The 23,095-nt window shown below is 39.1% G+C and overlaps 1 protein-coding gene across 11 annotated transcripts in view; it reads right to left on the minus strand.

Moving 5' to 3' along the window:
- Positions 1 to 22,994, minus strand: part of Nfe2l2 (NFE2 like bZIP transcription factor 2) — a 27,591-nt gene extending 4,597 nt beyond the window's left edge. The window contains exon 1 of one of the 11 annotated variants that reach the window (XM_015479353.2): positions 22,881 to 22,994. Coding sequence is in view for 3 of the 11 variants with exons in the window: in XM_048812544.1 (XP_048668501.1) it covers positions 21,053 to 21,121 (69 nt within the window). In the remaining 8 variants the exon portion in view is untranslated. Of the gene's footprint in view, positions 1 to 15,049; positions 15,069 to 15,147; positions 15,173 to 21,052; positions 22,238 to 22,568; positions 22,586 to 22,693; positions 22,711 to 22,750; positions 22,768 to 22,819; positions 22,837 to 22,880 lie in introns of those variants that run through there. The other 10 variants (XM_048812536.1, XM_048812540.1, XM_048812543.1 and 7 more) reach the window with 10 other exon arrangements.
- Positions 22,995 to 23,095: the final 101 nt, after the last annotated feature.

Raw genomic sequence — 23,095 nt, forward strand, 5'->3', positions numbered from 1 at the left:
CCCCCCCCCCCCACTATTATTTTTTTTGCCCACTTCGCCCTTCTACCAGATGTCTACAAGTTTCAATTGGTTTTAGTTATGATTAATATTATTTTATCCTGCATTAAAGTGTAAAATGTACAAACGTTATGTATGTTGATAGCAATGGGCTCTACTACCTTGGACTCCAGGTCAATAGATACTAATGAAGCTGGGGACCTATCTAATGAGAGCCTGGAATAACATTCGGGCTGTCTAAACGGACAAAATGAACAATTTAACTTTTCCCAAAACTATGTATAGTATCTTTGAAGCAGTGAAGCTGCTTGATCCTTCCTCAGGGCATGTCTGAAACTGATTACTAAACATGTGCAACATGTAAATAAAAATGATGGAGGCACCTTAATATGAAGCAAATTGGATGATGTTGTGTTGGTGAATATTATTTTTGGTGACTCTGGTGTTGGGTGGTGGGGACCCCATATACATTTATATATACCTTTTTCACAAACAGTTCTGCCACCTAATTCCTGCTATGACTACCTTTCAGTGCACTACAAATTTATTCAGTATGCTTTTATTTTTAATTTCCCATACACATTCAGAAAAGGACAACTTGATGGATCCTTATCAACAGGAAAAATACAACAGAAAGCATCATTTGGATCAGCTGTAGAACATCCTGTCACGGGCAATGATCTGAAACAGTGGTAGATCCTGGGAGGCTGAGCAGCTCTCATAGTCCTAGCTTTCCATCTCCACTATGAAGGCAACCAAAAGGTTTTCAAAGAACAAACATTATGTTCATTAGGGTAGGAATTATAATGGCACCCACACAGATGTTATCAAAGTGTTCTAAGAGGTTTTCCTCTGTGCTTTTAACTTTGTAGTTGAAGAAAAAAATTAAAGCTTAATTTTAAAGCAATTACTTTTGGTTTCCTAAAAACAGATGTTCTAACCAAGTTTAGAATGCAGCAACAGTGATTTTCTCCTCCCATCCTTAATACATCATGCTGTTACTCTAATTTTCCCACGTTTCAGAAGGAAAATGCTTGTAGATTTGCTATTGCATGAAACATTGAAAGCTTTACATTTAATATGAACAGGAGTTTATTAGCCCACACTGGGAAGACCCACAGGCTCAGTGTTGTGCTCTGTGCTGACCAAACAGGCAGTGAGCATTTCCTATGAGAAGCCGTGTGACCAGGCACATGACTAACTGCACAAACGACCCATCTCTGCAAAGCTTGCACATCGTCTAAAAGGAAATAATTGTCAGGGTGGAGCCCGTAACAAACGAGGACTGAGGAAGAACTAAAATTGCTCTTCTGCACAGAAGCATAAGATTGAAGAAGTACAAGTGCCTGACCTCCTAACAAGGCCCAGAGGAGGATAGCCACAGTGTTATTTCCTTAAAACTGATGAAAAAGCTTCCCAAGGGCCACAGAAGTGCTGGCTATGAGCCTTCATGTGGCATATGGAGCAAATCCTGTCTGCCACTTAAAAGAGTCTGAATTTTTGTTGTTCTTTTGTGAATTTGAGTGTGTTGTAAATTATGTTGCAAGTGTGGCTTACAAAAAAGAAGACAATAAGAAACACAATTGTTGGACAATTTATGGTAAATCACCATCTGGCCTAATGGAAATATTCATGTTTAAAATGTATTCATCATCATTTGCCATCTGTATAATCTTTCACAGGTTTTATGGGAAATTATCTTTGTACTAGGATAAACAAATAAGAAAGGCCTTGAATACAGAATCCACATAAAATGTTTTTCTGCAAGCCAATTTTAGTACTTTGAACAAATAGCATTTATCATGTTCAGGTCATCCAAAATATCAGAAAAGATAAGGCACAAATAACATGATCACCATCCTTAAATAAAACTATTCAATAAACAAACTCTGGAATGGTATTTGAAAACTAAAATGGTATGTTTTACACATGTGTAAATGAAGCTCACATCCTATTTCCTTTGGAGAATTGACTGGAAGTGGTGGCACTCTTTTCTAAAAATAAATGCATGTGATCTGTAATCCCAGCTACTCAGGAGGGTGAGGCAGGAGGGTTGTGAGTCCAGTCTCAGCAACTTAGTGAGACCCTGTCTCAAACAACTAAAAGGGCTGGTGATGTTGCTCAGTGGTTAAGCACCACTAGGTTCAATCCCTAGTACCAAAAAACAAAACAAAAAAATGAATTTCACTAATAAAGTGCTAAAAAAAGTACATATTATTTAGTAAACACAATGAAAACAGATCCTTACTGCTAACTTTGAAAGCAGAATTTAGATAGCATCTTCAGTTACTCTTTGTTTTTTCTTTCACAGATTTCATTTTTTTATATTATGCCCAGGTGAATATTCACCTAAAAGTTAAATCTGATTTAGTCTTTTCTTCCCATAGACACTGCCCAAATTATTTTTTTTAAACAAAACTAGACAGAACACGGATCATACTCTATTGTATGAATGAATTACACAAAAACAATTGAGGGCCCCAATGGCCGGGGGGCCGGCTGAGACAAGAGGATCATGAGTTCAAAGCCTGCCTCAGCAAAAGCACTAAGCAACTGAGTGAGACCCTGTCTCTAAATAAAACACAAAACAGGGCTGGGTATATGGCTCAGTGGGTGAGTGCCCCTGAGTTCAACCCCTGGTACCTGTCCCACCCCACCCAAAGAAAAGAAAATTTAGGGCAAGCCTGAATTTTGAGGAATTCATTAAACAAAAAAGATCCTAATTTACAAGGTTCTACTTTGCAGTCCTAATGCTTATTAAAATGATACCAAGCAGAAGTGGTTTTAAAATACTTCTTTTGAAGACTATTATATTTCATGAATATTTATGTACCTATATACTTTTCTAGGGCTTCTGTCCTTCATGGCATTACAAGATACACAGTGCAGTGCTAATTGTTTTCTCAGAATTCTAGATCATCCAAAATATCAAAAAAGATAAAGTACAGATGGCAGGTCATTCTTTGTAGTTTGTCCACATTCAAATACTTTTGAGTTTTTACAAGACTGATTTGCTAATTCTTGCTTGTGTTGCTACAATAATTGTAGATAATTAAAATTATAAAATGATTATAAATATAGATTAAGAGAATGTTGGAGACAAAAAGCCATCTAAGCTAAGTAGAAATGTTGCTCTGTTTATTTCTACTTATAGCACAATTATAAAAAATACTGATCTAGCAACCAGTTGTAATACATCAGCAGAATTCTTAATAGGTCTTAAGAGTTACCACTAAACCAAATTTTCCTTGTAAAGAAATCTTACTCAGGAATTCTTCCTCAGTCTTCAACAGCTAGCTAGGGATATTTTACCCACATAAAAATTCCCGAATTCACACCAAGAGATAGATTATTCAATAAGTTAAAAGGCAAGGTCACTATGTGCCATTCCCTGGATTGTAGAGCCATTACTATCCTTCTCCTCTTGTGTCTTTCAGCTAGAGTGGTCCAGTTTCCTCAGACTGGCAGGTTACTATACACGGACATTTTCATGTGCCTGCTTCCTGTTCACAAACAAGTTTCTCAGCAATGACTCAATCTAAGAAATATGATCCAAGCAGCTTACTGGAACTCTCACCCATTACCCTTGTCTATAAACTCTAAAGCATGATGCAAAGATAAAGCAAAACTGCAAAGTGGTTTTTCTCAAGAGGAACATATGTAGTTTAGTCAAAAAGAAATCAGAAGAGTTAATTTCCAAAATAGTAGGTGACCCCATCTGCTAAAAAATCTGCACAGCTCCAGCTTTTCTGTGAGAGGTTTCACAGCTGAGTCCCAACAGGGCTGGTTTTGGTTATTTGTATTGGAGCAAGATCCTGCTGCTAGGCTTCTTAGGGGTTATACAAAGATTGTCACTTCTTTGCCAAGAGAATGGCTTGAACTGACAAAGAACTTTGAGGATATTTTGAGTGAGCTATACTGAGCATTCAGTTTTGGAAGTCTATCCTCCACGTATGAAAGGCACACTTGGATAGACGTTCCACTACTATCTGAATGATCCTATAGGAAAACACACATGTATACCCCATGTTACCAACAACCTTGGAGAACATTACATCCAACGCCCTAACCTACTTCATCTAACCTACATGGAAATTAATTGGACATGGACCACCCAGGCAGCTCTAATGGAGGTCAAGCAGCTGTGTTGCTTGTCTCCTGGGTCCTTCTACAGGGGTGTCTCCATAAAGAAAAACTCAAACCAAAGGGGCTCTTTACAGAAACTTCCACCACTTCTAAATTTCCCAAAGTCACCCTTACCCTATTTTGAGGTCCTGCGTTTGTAAAACAATTACAACAACAAAACCCCCACCCTTCAGGGTCTATCCTTTTCATATTTAACTACTTAATATTAGCTAAAAAGTAAAAAGCAGGACAGTCACTCAGGATTGGGGGCTGAGCACTCAATGTCACGCCAGTCAGAGACCTTGTTTGATGTGGCAGTGGTTAGGGACACTGATGGGAGTGATGAATTTTACTGATACATATATATATATTTTTACCATATTATATGTTAATAATTATAGGCTAACACTTAGCTTTCATTTTAAAGATGTCATTAAAACACTTTACTTTTTTAATGTAAACTTTCCGAGTATAAAATATTTCTTAAAATAGTAATCAATGGTTAAAACCTCAGTTTTCCACAATGGTGGTAGTTACAAAAGGTGATGGTCAAGATCAACAAGATTACTGCACATACCTTAATCCATCTACCCACCTCTCTTACACACTTACAGGCCACCTGTAAGGTGCCAGGAGCCATGCTAGGTGCCAGGGATATAAAGATAAATAAGAGACAGTCTCTGACCTTATTATGAGACAACAGGATAAAATGCACGAGCAGCCCAGGTAGCAGAGAGGAAGTACCACTAACCCTGCACAGAAAGGCCTCACAGAGACGACAGCTGCCATAAAGTACATCAGTCCAGACTACATGAACATTCCTACCCATTTGAAAGGAAAGGAGGCTACAGAGGTGATGAGAACACATAAAAATAAACACATCTCCACACTGTTTCTGTGTTCTTGTCTCCCTTGGTGGTGGTAATGTTTTCCCCCACTGACACCCCCACCCGAGGCTCAGATTCTCCAGCGCAAGGGAAATTCTCAGACTCAGAGACTTCCTCCATGCACTTGAACTTTTCTGTCAGCATGACTCATCTCAGCCGGCATGGGAATTACTGTTTATGCCACACAGTCAAGGAATGCTTCTGGAAGGGACCATAGGAATCATCCAAATAGCCCCTCTCATTTTGTGAACAGGGAAACAGGTTTAGAGGGTGAAATAACTTACAGTCCAACATCAAAGGATTCTTTCTCACACTATCCTTTTTCTGATTCTCTAATTTTACAACTCCTACCAAATTATTTGTCAGAGAGAAAAAGATACACCTTTGCTTCACTTTTGCTTTTAAATGCACTTCATAGTTTACAGGAGTTTTAGTGTGAGGGAAGGAGATCAGTATCGTATAATCTTCATTTCTACATGAGCATGTTGAGGCTCTGGGGTTGGAGCTACTTGTCCCAAACACGTGTTCAGCAAGCAGCCACAGCTAGGACTCCAACACCAAACTTCAGATTCAGAGTCTGAGGGAGTTCTTCCCATACTCGGGCTCCAATGCATTCACACCCCAGCAGAACAAGGTCTGGAAACTCTAGTTTTAGTCCCATACCTCCATCCCCCAAGCAGGAAATTAAGATGTGGAAGTCAGCCCTCTGAACCCCTGGACCTGACTGACCCAGGAGTCTTAGACGCAGATCAGACCAACTCACAGGAAGTTCAGCACTGAAACGATCTTCTATAAAGCCAATATTTACCCTATACTATTTATATTTCTTATCAACAGTTTTATTACAATACTCTGATTAGACTAAATTCCTTTTGGGCATGACAATATATTTGAAAAGGAAAAATACATGTATAGGTATAACATTTAAAAAGAAGAAAGATCAAAAAAGTAATCTCCAAGTTACCCTCCTCAAAAGCAACCACTTGTATTTTGTGTTTCCTTAGGGAAACATGCCATTATATGTCCACACAGACATACAAAACAGCCTACAATCACAAGGTTCCGTTTACCCTGCACTCCTATTTAATATATTCCAGAGATCGTTCAGGTCATAGAGTTATCCCACTACTTATAATGGTCAGCATTTTGTCATATAATGTACCATAATAACAAATGACTCAATAGTGTAACAATCAGTCCCCCCATTCAACTTTTGTTTCTTTTGGGGGAGGGCAGGGCATGGTATTGGACATTGAACCCAGGGTACATGCTAGGCAAGTGTTCTACCACTGAGCCATATCCTTAGTCCTTTTTATTTTATTGTGAGACAGGGTCCCTGTAAGTTGTCCAGTCTGGCCTCAAACCTGCCATCCTCCTGCCTCAGCCTCCAGAGTTCCTAGGATTACAGATATCACAGGTATGTGCCATTGTGCTCAGCTTCTAATCTTTTTGTTATTACAGATAATGCCACAATGAATATCCTTGTACATAAATGACTTCATATGTGTTTGAGGATATCTGTGAGATAAATACAAGTGGAAATGCTAGGTCAAATAGTACATGCATTTTAAATTATGACAGAAGTATCTATCAAATACAAAACAGCTCTATACAAAGGTTGTGCCTTTTACACTCCTACTGGTAATGTGGAGTGCCCATTTCCCTACCTTTTCCAACTCAAGTGCCCTTTACATCTTACATCATACTGGCCTGTGGTACCCACTCAATAAATACATATTTGGGCAGGGGGTACAACTGTGGTAGAGCACATGCTTAGCATGCACAAGGCCTTAGGTTCAATCCCCAGCATTAAAATAAAAAAATTAACGTACAGGTCTCCTGTGTTCCATAATCATTTCAAAACTGGACCATTCCCAGTATCTTTTAACAACAAAACGGAGGCCAAAGACAAGAATAAACTTCCCCTGAAGAAATGTCGGCTTGCAAATAGCACTTCTTTAACCACCAATCTGTGCCTAGCCATAGTCCAGCCAGCTAACCTTGGTTTGTGCTTTCTGAGCTGGCAGCTTACTTACAAAAGTAAGAAACAAAGCCTATGACATACAGAGATAAGGCAGGTGGGACAAAGTCCCAACAGGTGGAACACTCAAAGCACAACAGTCCAATCAGCAACCTCAGTCTTTCTAATATACAAGATAAACTTAAGAAAAAAAGAAGGCATTCTTTCTAAGGATGTGTCTCAGAAACAGGTGTCTGTTGGCCACTAAATTACATTTAGAACACATAACTGATTATAAAAAGAGCCAACAGTGATTTTGGAGACTACAGTCCAGGTTTATAAAAATAGCCAGTTAAGTAAGCAACCAGCTAGAGGTTTCACCTGCCTGAACAGACCCCAGGAGGGTTCATCTAGCTATCTAACATAAGCCAGATTTCAATTTAGACTTTTTTTATTATAATTTCTAGTACTTAAAAACTCATTTAACTATTAGGAATTATTCTAAAAACATACTTTCTTATTTTTTTAATAGTTCTTTTTACTTATATATAAAATTAGTTTACATTCTGACAAAATTACAAAAGCATGGAATATAATTTACTCTAATTCAATCCCCAGTACTTTCCCTTGTCTACCTCTCCTCCCCTTCCCGTTTCCTTCCCTCTAATCCACTGATCTTTCTGAAAACAGACCTTAAAAATATTGTGTGGAATTTAACCTTAAGAGCCAAATTAATGGCCCATGAAACCCTGTTATCAGAAAATGTCTGATGTCTGACCTGCACTCTTCCAAACAAAACTATTCTTCCCCCATCCACAAGCTGTGAATACAGTTTGGTTTTCAAAGACTGTGGCTCTGCTTAACACAACAGGAGTAAGAGACTCCCAAGTCCTAAACCCTGCAAGTCATCTCCACTGCCTGGCTGCCAGCTTTCCCTACCAAGAGCAAAGGTGGCCCCAAATGCGTGTAGACCCTTGAGAACCACCAGATAGGATCACATCCAAGGGCTCCCCCAAGACTTGCTGTGAATCAAGCAACAGTTCTCAGCTTCTGTGAGAAAGACAGCCTGACATCTGCAGTGATTTAAGGTCACAAAACACTTTCACTTGTATCATTATATCATTTAATCTTCAAACTACCAAGTGTGAGGAAGCCAAGATAAGGAAGGTAAAGTGTCAAAGGTTTCCTGGCTCATCAGCTGCCATCTGCAGCAGTCACAGATCCTCTCCAAACTGAGGAACATACCCATGTAAATCATTTCACCATTCAGTGAATCCTAACACCTCCCTTTCCTCCCTGTGCCCCCCAAAATAATTAAATTCCAGTCTGCTCTAAAGTTTGTTCATTGTAGTTGTGGATGGACTATTCATTAAAACCAGTTTTGAAAACAATATCATAAAAACAGGCCCACCCTTTCAAATGATCTCAGACAGCCCTAAATAAAAAATAAACACATGAGCTGGGTGCAGTGGTGCACACCTGTAAACACCTGTAATCCTAGCAGCTCAGGAGGCTGAGGCAGGAGGATTGTGAGTTCAAAGTCAGCTTCAGCAACAGCGAAGCGCTAAGCAATCACTGAGACTCTGTCTCTAATAAAATATGGAAAAGGGCTAGGGATGTGGCTCAGTGGTTAAATGACCCCAAGTTCAATCCCTGGTATCCCCAAATAAATAAGTAAATAAACAAACACATGAATTAGAAATCTCAGTCTCTTTCCTTTAGGACAAAAGCCATGAGTCTAACTAAAAATCTATGACTTGGAAAAAGTTAAAGTATGAAAACCAGTTGTATAGAGTTTTCTCAAGTAAATGTTCAGACAAATGTGGGAATATTGAATTTATTTGCCATTCCTCATAAAACTGCCATTATACTATCCTTCAACTGCCCCCGAAAATATACATCAAACACCTAACTCATCATACTGTCTATCCACTGTGAGATGTGGGATACCACCCAATAAATTTCTTAACCACCTATGATTTCTTATTTTTTGGTACTAGAAATTGAATGCAGAGGCGCTTTACCACTAAGCCACATCCCAGCCCTTTTTAAAAATTTTTTTTAATTTTTAATTTTTTGTTTTTTAAATTTTGAGGCAGGGTCTCACCTAAGTTGCTTAGGGCCTTGCTAAGTTGCTGAGGCTGGCCTTGAACTGGTGATCTTCCTGTCTCAGTCTCCTGAGTTGCTGGAATTACAGTGGTGCACCACTGCACCCAGCTCATCTAGGATAAATTTTATTCTAATTAGTTATATATGACAGTAGAATGCACTTTGATACATCATATATAGGTGGAGTATAATTTCTCATTCTTCTGCTTGTACATGATGTAGAATCCCACCGGTCATATAGTTATATATGTACATGGGGTAATAATGTCTGATTCATTTTACTATCCTTCCTTCCCATGTAGCCCCTCTCCTCCCTTCACTCCCCTCTACCTAAAATAACTTCATTCTTCCATTGGTGCACCCACACCCTAACTATGAATTAGCATCTGCATATCAGAGAAAACATTCAGCCCTTAGTTTTGGGGGATTGGATTATTTCGCTTAGCATGATATTCTCCAGCTCCAGGACAATTTTCTTTTTAAAGGAACTTTCTTCAGCTTGGACCTAGTAGTAGTTTAAATTATTTGCAGTACTAGGATTCCAGTGTCAAGTAAATCCAGGATTCAAAGCAATAAGCTATCAAGAACACCTACCTGAGACTAGGTCATATCACTTTATAAATAAATTTTTGGCCAAGATTTCCTCATCTGCAAAAGGTTGGGGCTAGATTCATTCAGTGATCCTTAAAATGTTGCCTTCTAAATGCTTTTGATTCTATGATGCCTAAAATATAAATCTAAAAACTAACTTTGAATTTTTTTTTTTTAAAAAAGGGCTAACTTGGGGCTGGGGATGTGGCTCAAGCGGTAACGCGCTCACCTGGCGTGCGTGTGGCCCGGGGTTCGATCCTTAGCACCACATACAAAGATGTTGTGTCCGCCAAAAACTAAAAAAATAAATATTAAAAAAAAGGGCTAACTAGCTACTTGTAAGATGCTCTAAAGCAGCACTAATAGAAATATAATGCAAACCACACACCTAATTTCACTCTTAATAGCCTAGCTAAAAAAAAAAAAAATTGAATTTAATTTTAATAACATATTTAACCCAATATATTCAAAAGTTTATTTGAACATGTAACCAAAATTATAAAAATTATTGAGATACTATAAGTGACACACTCAACACACATAACAACAAATCTTACCTAATGTGACAGCATGTGTATAGTCCCACCAAAACAATAAAGGCATATTTAACAGAAAAAAAAATTATACTAGCTAGATGTAGTGATACAAATTTTGATATCCCAGCTCCTGGGGAGGCTGAGGCAGGAGATCACAAGTTTAAGGTCAGCCTGGGCATTAGAGAGACCGTTTCAAAATAAAGAATAAAAATTGCTGGGGATGCTCAGTGGTTGAGTACTCCTGCTCCTGGGCTCAATTCCCAGTACTGCAAAAAATAAATAAATAATAAAAATAGTAATTTAAATTTTAGCAAGGCTCATAGCAGCACACCTGTAACCTCAGCAGCTCAGTGGCTTGGGAGGCTAAGGCAGGAGGATCACAAGTTCAAAGACAGCCTCAGGATTTCAACTTAGTGAGATCTAGTCTCAAAATATAAACAAATAAATAAATAAATAAGGGGTGTGGATGTGACTCAATGGTAAAACTCCTCTGGGTTCAATCCCTGGTACCAAAAATTCAGTTCTTCAGTGGCACTGTACACATAGCACTCCAAAGCAACACATGGCTGGTTGTGACTACGTTGTTGGGACAGTGCAATTCTGCAACACCCTACAAAGTGAGCCCTCCACACTCTATAGGAGTGAATTCTACTGAACCAAACTCTTTTGCTTGGCAAATTACTTCCTAAGGATACAATGAATATCCTAGAAACATTAGCCCTTCCAAACTACACTGGGTAGTATTTACACTGCTAACAATTTGAAAAAAGCTACCTCCCTGACTTTAAAAGCTGGTATGAGTCTGAGGGCTGGCTCATAATGATTAAGCAGAGTGTTTTTATGTTATTCAGCAATGTTAGATCCAAATATCACACAATTAACAAGATTACAACAAAGGTTAGAGTCAGAGATGTAACTCAGTGATAGAGCCTCTGCCTGTGGGTTTGATCCCTAGCACCAGAATGGAATGGAAAGGAAAAGGAAGGAAAGATTACTACAAAGGTCATCTGAAGATGGATAGAAATAGAGCCTCAGGTACTTAGTATTTATTTCTGCTAGATATGTAAATTAACTTGAGTTTCAACTACTTTAAGACATATACATTTGAAAATGCACAATACCTTATACTGTTATTGCTCATCACCAGAAGCAATGTGTACCTCTTAAAAAGATTATCATTGATGTGTGTGTGTGTGTACGTATGTATGTGTGTGTATATATATATATATATATATATATATATATATATATATATATATATACATACATATACATATATATACACACACACACATATATATATTATTCTATTAAAATTAATGTAGAAATCTTTTCCTTAATGGTAATCTTTTCAATTAACTCACTAATTATGTAGGGGACTTATCTACTAAGGCTTCACATTGAGATCTGAGAATAAAGGATCACAGTGTCAAAATTCTGAGTCCAGATAATAATGGTAATGACCACCCATTTATCACATAATTTGTATGTGCTCAACACTATTCCAAAACCCTTGTATATGCACACCAGTCCACCCAGGTGTGCAGCATTTCCATCACTGACATTCCAAAGAAAGGAAAGGGGTGTGGGGCTTGTGCCTGAAGACCTCCGTCATAGAGACAGTGACATCCAATGCAGGCACTGTTATATTACAGAACCAGAGTTCTGATCCACTCCAGTAACACAGGCTTTGCTTTCCTTCAGAATAGCTTAGGTCTCTAAGAAGGCTGCCAGAGAGATGAGTGCCACATGGGGCCTCTGCTGCTAACCAGCTGTACAAGGTGCCTATGGCTACCACCTAACCTCACTGTGGTCCCCACAGTGGAAACCAAGACAATATCAGTCCTCACAGAATAGTTTTTCATTTGAAAAAGTATATGAATGCCTCTTAAAAACATAAAGGACAACCACAGGGTGAGGTAGTAATGCTATTAATAAATCCATCTCCCATTGCATCTCCCAAATGACCCTGAGAAGCATCTACTTTTAAAGTTTCTGGGTCTAGCCACTACATAAAAAATAGAAAATGAGATCTTAATTTGTTTATGTACCAGAATTTGCAATGGTGACAAAGGGTTGTAAATGTAAAAACCTTCCAGCTATGTCATCTCCTCAAGGGTCTTAGGTTTTCTCTTTCCCTTCATTGCTCTGCCTGTTTTTTAAGGTTAAAGCTATTCTGAGGTAGTTATCACAAAATATTTTAAAGCCTTTAAAGAATGGATGGATGGGTGGGGGAAGATAAGAAGACAGATTTGGATTTAGCCTTCTGCGAATGAACTGCCAGTTCCCAAACTCCTGTTCATATAACTTCAGTCCATATAAATTGCCTACGGACACTAGGTTTCTAGGCCCAGAACCCCAGAGAAAGAAATTTTGCCATAAGTAAGGCATGGGTCTGGGAAAGGGTTCTATGAGATGGTTTAACAATCCTCACAAAGACAGGGAATCCAGTGTATGGGCTTATAGTGACCCTAGAAGAGCCTGGGCTGTGGGTAGGGCCTCTGCTCAGCTGGGGTATGTGTAAGGCCTGGCCAGGAGTTGGTTTTCTGTTTCAGGAGGCCCAGTCTCCAGATATAGGCCCTCTCATCAGGCCAGGATATATGTAGGGAAGACCACAGGAGAATGAGAAGCATATAGCAAAGAGCAAAACAGGGCATGGATGTTTATGCCATTGTACAGCTAGAATTTGAGAAGGGATATTTTTCAAGTGGGCTGTGGAAAGCTCAAAAATCCCTGAAAAAGAAGGAATATAATAGTAAGAATAATCACAGCTACCATTTGCTGAATACTAGCACTAGTACCTTGTGCTAGATCCCATGCCAAGTTTTTATCTTCCCTAATTTGAAGAACACTGTGCATAGATATCCATAATATAAAGGTGCTGACACTAAACACAACCCACAGTAATATCTACATAACCTCCCCAGGCCTCAGTTCTTCACCTAGAAAACAGGAAGATGCTCCTTACCTAGGGGTGTAATAGGACTGCACAGGACAAAAATGGTTAAAGTACTTAGCATGCGGCTCCCATGGTCACCACTGGCAGACTCCACATCTGCTTGCTTGAGGCTCACAGACAGAACCCACAGGAGAAAGGACACTTGTCTGTTTTTTTTCTTTCCTTGGGTGAACAGTGATAACTATTGGGACTGGAAACCAAGAAAAGACTGTTACAGTGGATTGAATCCACTGTTAAGTGGATGTGATCTTAGAGAAGGGCAAAAAGAGTCCCTGTGCACTATCTTGGGGAAGAAAAGAATCTTCTGAAAGCAGAACAGCAACTTCAAGCTGGCTTTTTCTCTTCTTCCATCAATGGAATGAATACACTGGCAGATAAGTTCCTGCTCAAACATAGCAACAGTGGAACATGCAAGGCTGAGCATAAGTGATTTTATGGTGGGACCAAAAGGAGAAAATACATTTCACTCCTTTAAAAGATCCCTTTTAATGGCAGCAGAGGTGAAATTTATTTACAATGGCAGATTCTCAATACACACGCTGATGTCCAGCCCTCTAAGCCATAAGAATACTCACTCCTACATAGCAGGACCGCCCCCCCCCACATTCATTTTCCTATTCACCATAAACTTTCCAAACCCTCTGATGGCTTCCAGACACCTTGTATAAATTTGAAACACGGCACATGCTCCCCAAAGGCCTTCCAGACACCCCTGATCCATCCTTTTCAGCCTACCTTCTGGCTCATGCCTCTCCTATTCCTGGGGCTTCACTTAAATCTCTAAGTCTGAGCCAAAAGATATCTATTGGCTTAAAAATAAAGTCTAGTGAGGGCTGGGGCTGTAGCTCAGTAGTAGAGTGCCCGCCTCACATGTGTAAGGCACTGGGTTCCATCTTCAGCACCACATAAAAATATAAGAAAAATAAATAAATAATCACCGTTTAAAAAAATAAAATCTAGTGAAAATGTGACCTCCTCTAGGATGTCCTCTGTAAGTCAGGTGGAGGTGACATTTTCTCATGTAGCACTGCCATGGCCCTGTCATATATCATATACTAGCTTGTATTTATTAAGTACCAACCTCCTAGTGGGCAGTTAGCAGACTCACTCTCATGTTTATTAAGTAACTATTAAGTAAACAGGCAAAGTACTAGATGTCAGAGTTACCAAAAAGAGTAAAATACGGTCTCTACCCTAGAAGAATTCATACCCTAGGCTGAGGAGATAGAGACATTAACTAATTTATACTATTTATGAAATAAAAAACACCCTATAATTCATGTGTGCAAAGAGTCAAAGGGATAGATTAATTAGGCAATCTGAAAAATAAATACACTTCCTTGACTGAAGAGTATCTGCTGTTATCCTAGGAGGTTAAAATGACTTAACGCCATGTGTTGTGATGTACACTTGTAAAATTGATGACTTAGGAGACTGAGGAAGGAGGACTGCAAATTTGAAGCCGGCCTCTACAACCCGGTGAGACTATCTCAAAAAAGGACTGGGGTTGTAGCTCAGTGGCAAAGTACTCTTGGGTTCAATCCATAGTACCATTTTTTTGTTTTTGTTTTTTTAAATCCAACAATTTCATGCCCTAAAAGTTTCCTAAAATGCACATTTAATAAATATTTGTGGAATGAATAAGTGTACATTATTTTGGTTCTGAATTCAGTATTTTCATGTATACCTAAGGTATCTCCAGTTAAAGACTTCAAATTACTTAAGAACTGAAGGTACCATGTTTTATATAATTTATGACCTAACTATTAGTTGTAGAAAAATTATTTAACCTCACTCCCAGTGAGAGTACTTCAAAATTAGCCTGTAGGTACTCTACTGAAGTATTAGATCTTAAGAATTATTATCTCATACCCCTTCCACATACCCCTTTCAAGGTAACAATAAAATCGATGTTTTAAGAGAACAAATGTGTCTTGAAATGTCCATTAAAAGAATTATGCAGGGGCTGGGGATGTGGCTCACGCGGTACCATGCTCGCCTGGCATGCATGCGGCCCGGGTTCGATCCTCAGCACCACAAACAAAGACGTTGTGTCCGCCGAAAACTAAAAAATAAAAAATGTTAAAAATTAAAAAAAAAAAAAAGAATTATGCAGGGGCTGGGAGTTGGAAAGCAGTTCTCTTCACAACATAGGCAGTGAGTTGGTAACATGAACCAAAATAAAATCATAATTGTTTCCTTAATCTCCATTATATTTTGTAGCACATACAATCACTGAGCTATAATTTATAGCACAATTATACCATTATCAAGTGAACTTTGGAAACCTGAGGGACATAAAAGCCAGAGTCCTACAGAGTCCTCTCTGGAGATCAGACTTTACTTGTCAGGGTCAATGAGAAGAGATACGAGGTTGCCCCACTTTCCTTAGGATGCCTCACCCCACCTGTGCAAGGGGCGGGGTAGTCCCTAGATCACAGCTGGGAAGCCACTACCTGAGGATTCCCCCAAACATAGAGCCTGGTAAAGAAGTTTCTAGAGAGTACAAACTCTTGTCTGAAGAATGACGACCCTGGACCCACAGGCCATTCTCAATCTGGGAATCAGCAAGAGAACAACATCATATACATTGTCAGTGGGGCCTACCCAGCAGCAGAAACTAACTCATCCCATTCCAGTCCTTTGAGATTGTATATCTTGTTATGTTTCATTGAGGACTACCAAGAACAAAAACACTTTCTTCCAAACTTGGTAATTCTTTCTATCACAAGTAAAATATAATAATTTTTATTCTTCATGATTTTCATTACCAGGATTTTAATGGTCAAAAAGGGCAGGAGGGGGACTAGGTTAAAAAAAAAAAATCCATAGTTCTTCAATACTCTCTAGTCACAGCAGCAAAGGTCCCTGGCTACAAAACAAACCAACAAAGAATACAGCTCTTTAAAAACTCTTGAGAGCCCAAAGTAGCAGTCACACCCCTGTGCCTGTCCTACACAAAGGAATCAACAAAGCACTGTATTCATTTCCCCTTCTGTTCTAAGCTCTTAGGCAAGTAATGGGTTGGATTCTGCATCCACGAGTAATAGTTTAATTCTGTGCCTAAGCAGAGCAGAGAAAGAACTGTCAGAGCTGAAACAAAGGACAATTCCATACACCTTTATCAGTGGGCCAGCCCCCTTGTACACACAGTCAATACAGACCTCAAATTCAGGTCATTTCTCTCAGAGACATTGGAGGCACTAACCCACCTCTACTGCCAGTTATATTCCTGACAAGATAGGAAAAGGCATTTAATGGGAAAAATTATTCAAGAAAATATAAGTCTGCACTGCATAAGAATAAATGTTAACAATGAAATCTTTCTGTCCTGAGGACCTTTAAACACCTATTACATAAATCATTTGATACAAAAGTCACAAGAACAAATAAAAGAATAACATAGTTTTGAAATGTTAAAGAAACAAAAAGGTCATATTAAAAGAATTTCAAGCTACTGCCAGTAGAATTTTTAAAAGCTCAGCAGCTTTCTGAGGTGACCACACACACCCCACCAAAGGGTGATGGAGAAGATGACAGTTGGGCCTCAAAAGCTCTATCTGGCAACCTGGTGGTGGTGGTGGTGGGGGGGGGGGTTTACAAAGACAGTATACAGGGCAGGGGCTAAGTCAGCTTCAGAAGGTAACACACCACACCCAAGTCTCTCAAGCAAAAGTACTGTGCTGTACCCTGCCTCCAATACACACAATTTGGAGGTTAACCCCCAGTTCCAAATATGTAAGCTCAAACACCATACAGGTAAGTACAAGTGATAGTTACTTTTTTTGGCAGATAAAACTCCAAAAACTGGAGTTGCTAAAAGTTGCCTAGGAGATTTACAGGTTTTGTTTGCAATAGAGGACGACAATAAGGAAGCCCAGGAATGCAGAGCCCTAGAGTAGGGCAGGCAGTGCCCTGGCCTGGCCTCCAGACAACACCCAATCCCAGTTTCTGAGTATTCCATCCAATCTTTTCTATATGCTATCCCCAAGTAATCTACCCACAGGCCACATTCCCAAGAAAATAAGGAAAAATTCTACTGACTCACTTGGGGGAAAACCTTTTTATAATAAGATTATCACTGAAATCTTCGCGAGGAATTTAAAGAGCTCAAGTTATATCTACTGAATTTCAAACATTCACCAAGCACCTTGAAATACAGCTCCCAGATTTAGGCAGCAATCATAAAGTTGTGAAGGCCAGTGACCAACTTATTTTCATAATTTAAGTAAGGCATCAGCTTTGCTAAGTTACTATACAGATATTTTCAATGGGTACCAAGTCCTAAGCTAGGTCCCCTAAAGCACTGGCTTTAGAACCTGACTGTACCTTGGAATCCCATGGAAAACTTTAAAACAGCAATGCCCAAGTTAACCCCCAGGGAATCCAAAAATGTGGAACACAGTCTGGGCATCAGTACTTGAATACTGATGGTAAATCTAATATGGCAAAGCTTAAGAACCACTATTATAGGAAGCAAAAAGAAATACAAAAAAGTGGAAATCACTAAAACGTCCATCACCTAAAATGAGTAGATAACTAAAATATGGTTTGTCCATACAATGAAATCTTCAACAATAAAAAGAAAGACTCACTGATATATGTTACAACATGGCTGAACCTTGGAAACATTATGCTAAGTGAAGGAAGCCATACACAAAGGGCAGATATCACCAATGTTGTAAGTTTCCATTCATATGAAACATCTAGACTAGGCAATCCATAGAGAAAAAAATAATAATAAGTGGTTTCCGGGGGCTAAGGGACTTTGGAGAAAATGGGAAGTGAATGCTGATGAGTATAGGGTTTTCTTTTGATGATAAAAATTATAGTGATGATTCCATAACTTTATGAATATACTAAACCACTGAATTAGCTTAAGTAGGTGAATCATAAGGCATGTGAATGATCCCTCACTTAAATTGTGTGTCCACCTCTCAAGGAGATTAAAATGCAGCTGTAGAGAAATAAAAAATCCTAGATACACAGGTAAGACAAGTATCAAGAAAGATTTTCAAAGGCCATTAAAAAGAACTGCCCAATACGGAAAAAAAGAGCTACACTCAGGAGGCATCAAAGTCAAAGCAATCTGATGTTTTTCTTTTCCTACCCAATCATTTTCCTTTTATTCAAAAAGGTCAGATCTTTTTAGTGTACTAGGGATACTACAGGCTCAAAGTCTCACCAAACTTACGAAAAAGGAATGACCACTCAACATTGCCAAGGAATTTTTTTTTTTTTAAATACAAATTCTTCAGAATGCAAACTATTGATGGACTATAAAAACATTCAAGAGTCAACAATCCACAGGTACTTTGAAAGACTGACTTGGTGATCCAAATCTGACTTATATCCTGGATATGTCTTCCACCATTACAATAGTCCCAGGCAAACTCACATGTTAAAGTACACAAAAATTTCCAAATATGAAGCTTTGTAACACCTAGGTATTATGGTATACATGCTGTGAAAACAATGAACTGAAAGGGCTTCCTACCCTCAAGAGTTCTTAAAATTAATACAAATAGCTAAAAGGTGTTTATTGTGGCAGGGGCTCACTCAAACAGCAAAATCCAATTTTAGACAAGGCGGGATTTTGTTTAACAGTCTTATTTTGTTTTGTAGGGGTGTTAGTGTAAGAATATTTTTTGTATTTTCCAACACTGTTTGGGAATATAAATATTATATACTGGAATATATTTTTGCTTTTATATCCAGAAAACATACCATTATCAATTGAAGAAGGCTTGGCCTATATCTCAGTCTTTTTAATAAATATTTGCTGATACTTATTTAAAAGTAAGTAGCAAAAAAATTTCAGTAATTTCTAGAAATCAGATCATCAAAACATAAACTATAGCCAGGTATAGTGGCGCACACTTGCAATCTCCGTGATCCAGGAGGCTGAGGCAGGAATACCACAAGTTTGAGGCCAGCCTACAAAATTTAGTGAGACCTGTTTCAAAACTGTAAGGGCTGAGGATGTAGTTCAGTGGTAAAGTGCCTCTGGTTTAGTCCCCAGTATCAAAAAACAAACACACACACACCACACACACACACAACCTCTATTCCTCACTTTATAGTAAACCTGAAATACAGATGCATTTTTACAGTCATAGACAAAGACAAGCTAATTACTGCATCTAATAAACCTGCTTCCTCCACCCTGATGTCCAACATATTTCAATCAACTTTCAGAAGTGGCTGGGCCAGGTAAACACCCTGGGGACTCACCCCCATCAACTTTTAGACAAATAAATCATCCATGGATCATAAGTTCTGCAGCATGCTCGATTCAGGCAAATCAAGTCATAATTCTGAAAACACTTTGCTTAACAATAAGGACTAGGAAATAAAGTGTTTAATTTTAAAATGTACTGTTCTCAAAGCTCTAAGTAAACTTCAACTAAACAGACTTGAGCCCTTATGCTTGCTTCAATTCAGAAGTGCCAAAACAGGGAATTAGTGTTTGAGCCAGCAGGTTTCTGCTAGCTGTTTTCAACTCAAATTCCTACCCCCTGCCCCAATTTTACCCACTTTCCTTAAACCTGATTTAACTCTGTCAATCACACTTTTCACCATCCTCACTACCAAACTTTAAAAAAAATTTTTTTATATATCGACGAACCTTTTATTTTATTCATTTATTTATATGCGGTGCTGAGAATTGAATCCAGTGCCTCACACATGTCAGGCATACGCTCTGCCACTGAGCCACAACCCCAGCCCCCCCAAACTTATTTTTGATCACTATTTCAAAACAAAAGAGCCAATGGAATACGAGAATATACCAACCAACAAAGGCAAAGGCTGAGATTAAGAAAAAAGGAAAACAGTCACTGAAAAACGTAAGGCAGAATCTCAAACACTGTTGAAACTGCCTTATAAAACCATTAGTATATTAAAACAGTCCTGCCTCTCTAATGAAATCTACCTAGGTTTGTTTCTGAAAAAGATCACAGGCTGCAATTTCATTGATGGCTTATACTCTCTCTCACTGAAATTAACAAGATCCACCTCGCTCCATGGTAAGTGGGAAAGATGCAAATATGAATCTTTCATTCCAGGCTCTTCTGCTAGTTTTTCTTAATCTATCAATTTGTTAAGGGTGGGCTTTTCCTCCTGCTTCAAGGTTAACTCCTCTTTGTTCGAATTGAAAGTGGGGATTCTGAGCTCTGTGTCAGACTACATAGATTTGAATCCTCTCTGGGCCACTCAACAGTTGGGTCACTTTAGAGTACTAGACCTTTCTCTGTGCCTCTTTCCTAACCTGGAAACTGGAGATAACAGTATTTCCCATGAAGTCACTGTGAAATTATTTATGAGTCAATTATCATATTGCCTAGCACACAGAGGTGTCCAATAACTTAATCTGTTATCATCTTAGTGCCAAATTCTTCCTAAACACGGAAAGGTTAACCTGGCTTAAAGAAAAAGTGAAAAAGAAATATATATATAAAACTCCCTATAATTGTTTTCAGTCAAAACGAAGGATATGCTAAAAAAAAAAAAAAAAAGCATCTGTTCTGTAGTCACAGACTCCTTTCTCATGCAGCTTTGTTAAGTGTAAGTCATCTTGAATAAAAATAAATATTAAGAAAAATGATGCATTTGGCTTACAATGCTTCCATAGCCCTAAAAAAAGACTGGGAGTTCTCCTGTTGCTGTTGGTTTCCCAGCAATGTTTGGTTTTTTTTTTTTTTTTTGGTACTGAAGATTAGAACCCAGGGCCTCGTGCATGCAAGGCAAGCACTCTACCAACTGATCTATACCCCCATCCCTCCCAGCAATGTTTTTAAGGACCCAAGTTAATAAGTGATATTTTTAAATGGCCCTTATTATGTTTAATGCAGAGAGACTGATGTGAGTTGTGCAGTTATCCTCCTACCTGTGGGCTTCCACAATGTCCCAAGAGATTTTCCACATATCTAAAGTCAGACTGTTCTTTGCTTAACATTCATTCAAGAGATGAGAAGCTTGTCCTGTTTTTATGCTTGACTTTTAAAAATAATCTTATCAGTCTAACCCAAGATCAACTTCATCCCTCATCTACAAAAGTGCTTTATCTTTCCAAGACACTCTTGAAAAATAACTGATGGTTCTCTCTCTACTTAATGAAGATATAGAATCGGTCTGGCTCTTCTTACTATTTTGTTTCTCAACACATCCTCTGCAGAGTGAAAACCTGTAATACCATTAATACCTAATACCCACTTCACACCTGGATAGTTTCTTTGACCCTTTTGTTCAAATCTTTGACTCTTCAAACCTTTCTTACTGAAATGATTTTAATATGAATCACAATTATAAACACGAAACTGATTCTCAATTTTACTTCATTTTTTCATTGTCTTCAAATATGCAAAATGATGTGTTTGATAAAAATAACCAATTTTCCATCTTTGCAAACATAACTGAAAAATTCGTACTTATGAGAAAGGAGTACATATTTTATGCACTTCTGTATATGGAATGCAATACTACACAGTAAAGAAAAAATACTAAAAACCAAAGTTCATTTACATCATCTATCTTTTCCTCAAACATTCCTACTGATTACTAACGAACAACAAAAAATCATAATGTACAATATACTTCTTCCTAATAACCAGAACCAGGAGAATACGATCGCAACCATTTCTGGGAGGAAAAGTTCAAGACAAATAATTTTAAAAGGAAAAAAATGTACAATTAATATGCTGTCAGTAACCTAAAAGCTTACATAACCTCTTCGGGATCAGTCTCAAACTCTACATTTAAGAGCGTAAACATATTTACTGTCCTATAAATTTTTCCCCCTACAAACTCAATTATCCCCACCATTGACAAAAGAACAATCTGCTTTTAAAAGTTCCTACAAAGTATGAACAGAAACTTTTTTTACTTTTATAATAATGTACAAAACAATATCAAAATATTATGAAACACCAGTATCCCATCCTCTGCCCTTACAAAGAAAAGGTAACACGATAAGAAACTGAGGAGGCAAATTCTCAAATAAAAAATATAAAGGATTCATGGGATAAATAGCTGAAAGGAATAAAAATTTAGTAACAGGCTAAAAGCAATAGAAATTCTAATCTACACTCACAACTCTTACCCTTGACAGCACAGAACAGAATACCCTGCCTTATACATTTTGAAATTGCAATTTTAAAACGCTAAATCCAAAGACAAAGCCACCCAGGGGAAAATAACAATTGCGCAACAGATCAACAGCTCCAACTTGTCCCTTGGCCCCAGCGCGGCGAGGTTTGCACGCTATAAAGCAGGAAAGGGCCAACTGAGGGCCGCCGTGACAGCCAACCGGCCACTGTCACTGAGGCCAAGGCCACGAATGCTAGGATCGACACAGAGAGGCACCGCGCCCCGAACAAGAAATCCTGGTCACTGCCCACTCAAACCTCACAGTCCGCGGACTGGCCCTCACGTTCTGCTGCGGTGCAAGGGGCCAACCCTGAGTTCCCAGCCCAAACCTCTCCCCTGACCCAAAAGAGCGCCAAGAAACGCGCGCGGCACCCCTCCCGACCGCCGGCCGCACGTCGAGGGATTCCAGCGCGCAGGGCACTTCTTGACTCCCCCCAACCTCCGGAGATTGGGTTTTCTAGATCAAAGCTTCCAATGCGTGATCCCATGGATCCACTGGTTAGGTTACTTGGCAAAGTAGCGCCCACAGACTGCCCAGCGGGGTGAGTGCGCGGTGCCACAGCCCGTACCCGCCTAAGTGGTGGGGCCCGGGGGTAGGGGGACGCGGCGGGAGAGGAGGGGCTCCAGGCCTACACCAGCAGGAGACCTCAGCTCCCCCGAGAGCGGCCCCGTGACTAGGCACATTTTTGCCGGCTCCGAGTCTGGGGAGCCGCGCAGCCCCGGAAAGGGCCGGGCCGCGCCGGCTCAGACTGCCAGCGTCCGCCCCCTCCTGCCCCGCAGCCTC

This window comes from Marmota marmota, unplaced genomic scaffold, assembly GCF_001458135.2.
Source record: "Marmota marmota marmota unplaced genomic scaffold, marMar, whole genome shotgun sequence".
Lineage (NCBI taxonomy): Eukaryota > Metazoa > Chordata > Mammalia > Rodentia > Sciuridae > Marmota > Marmota marmota.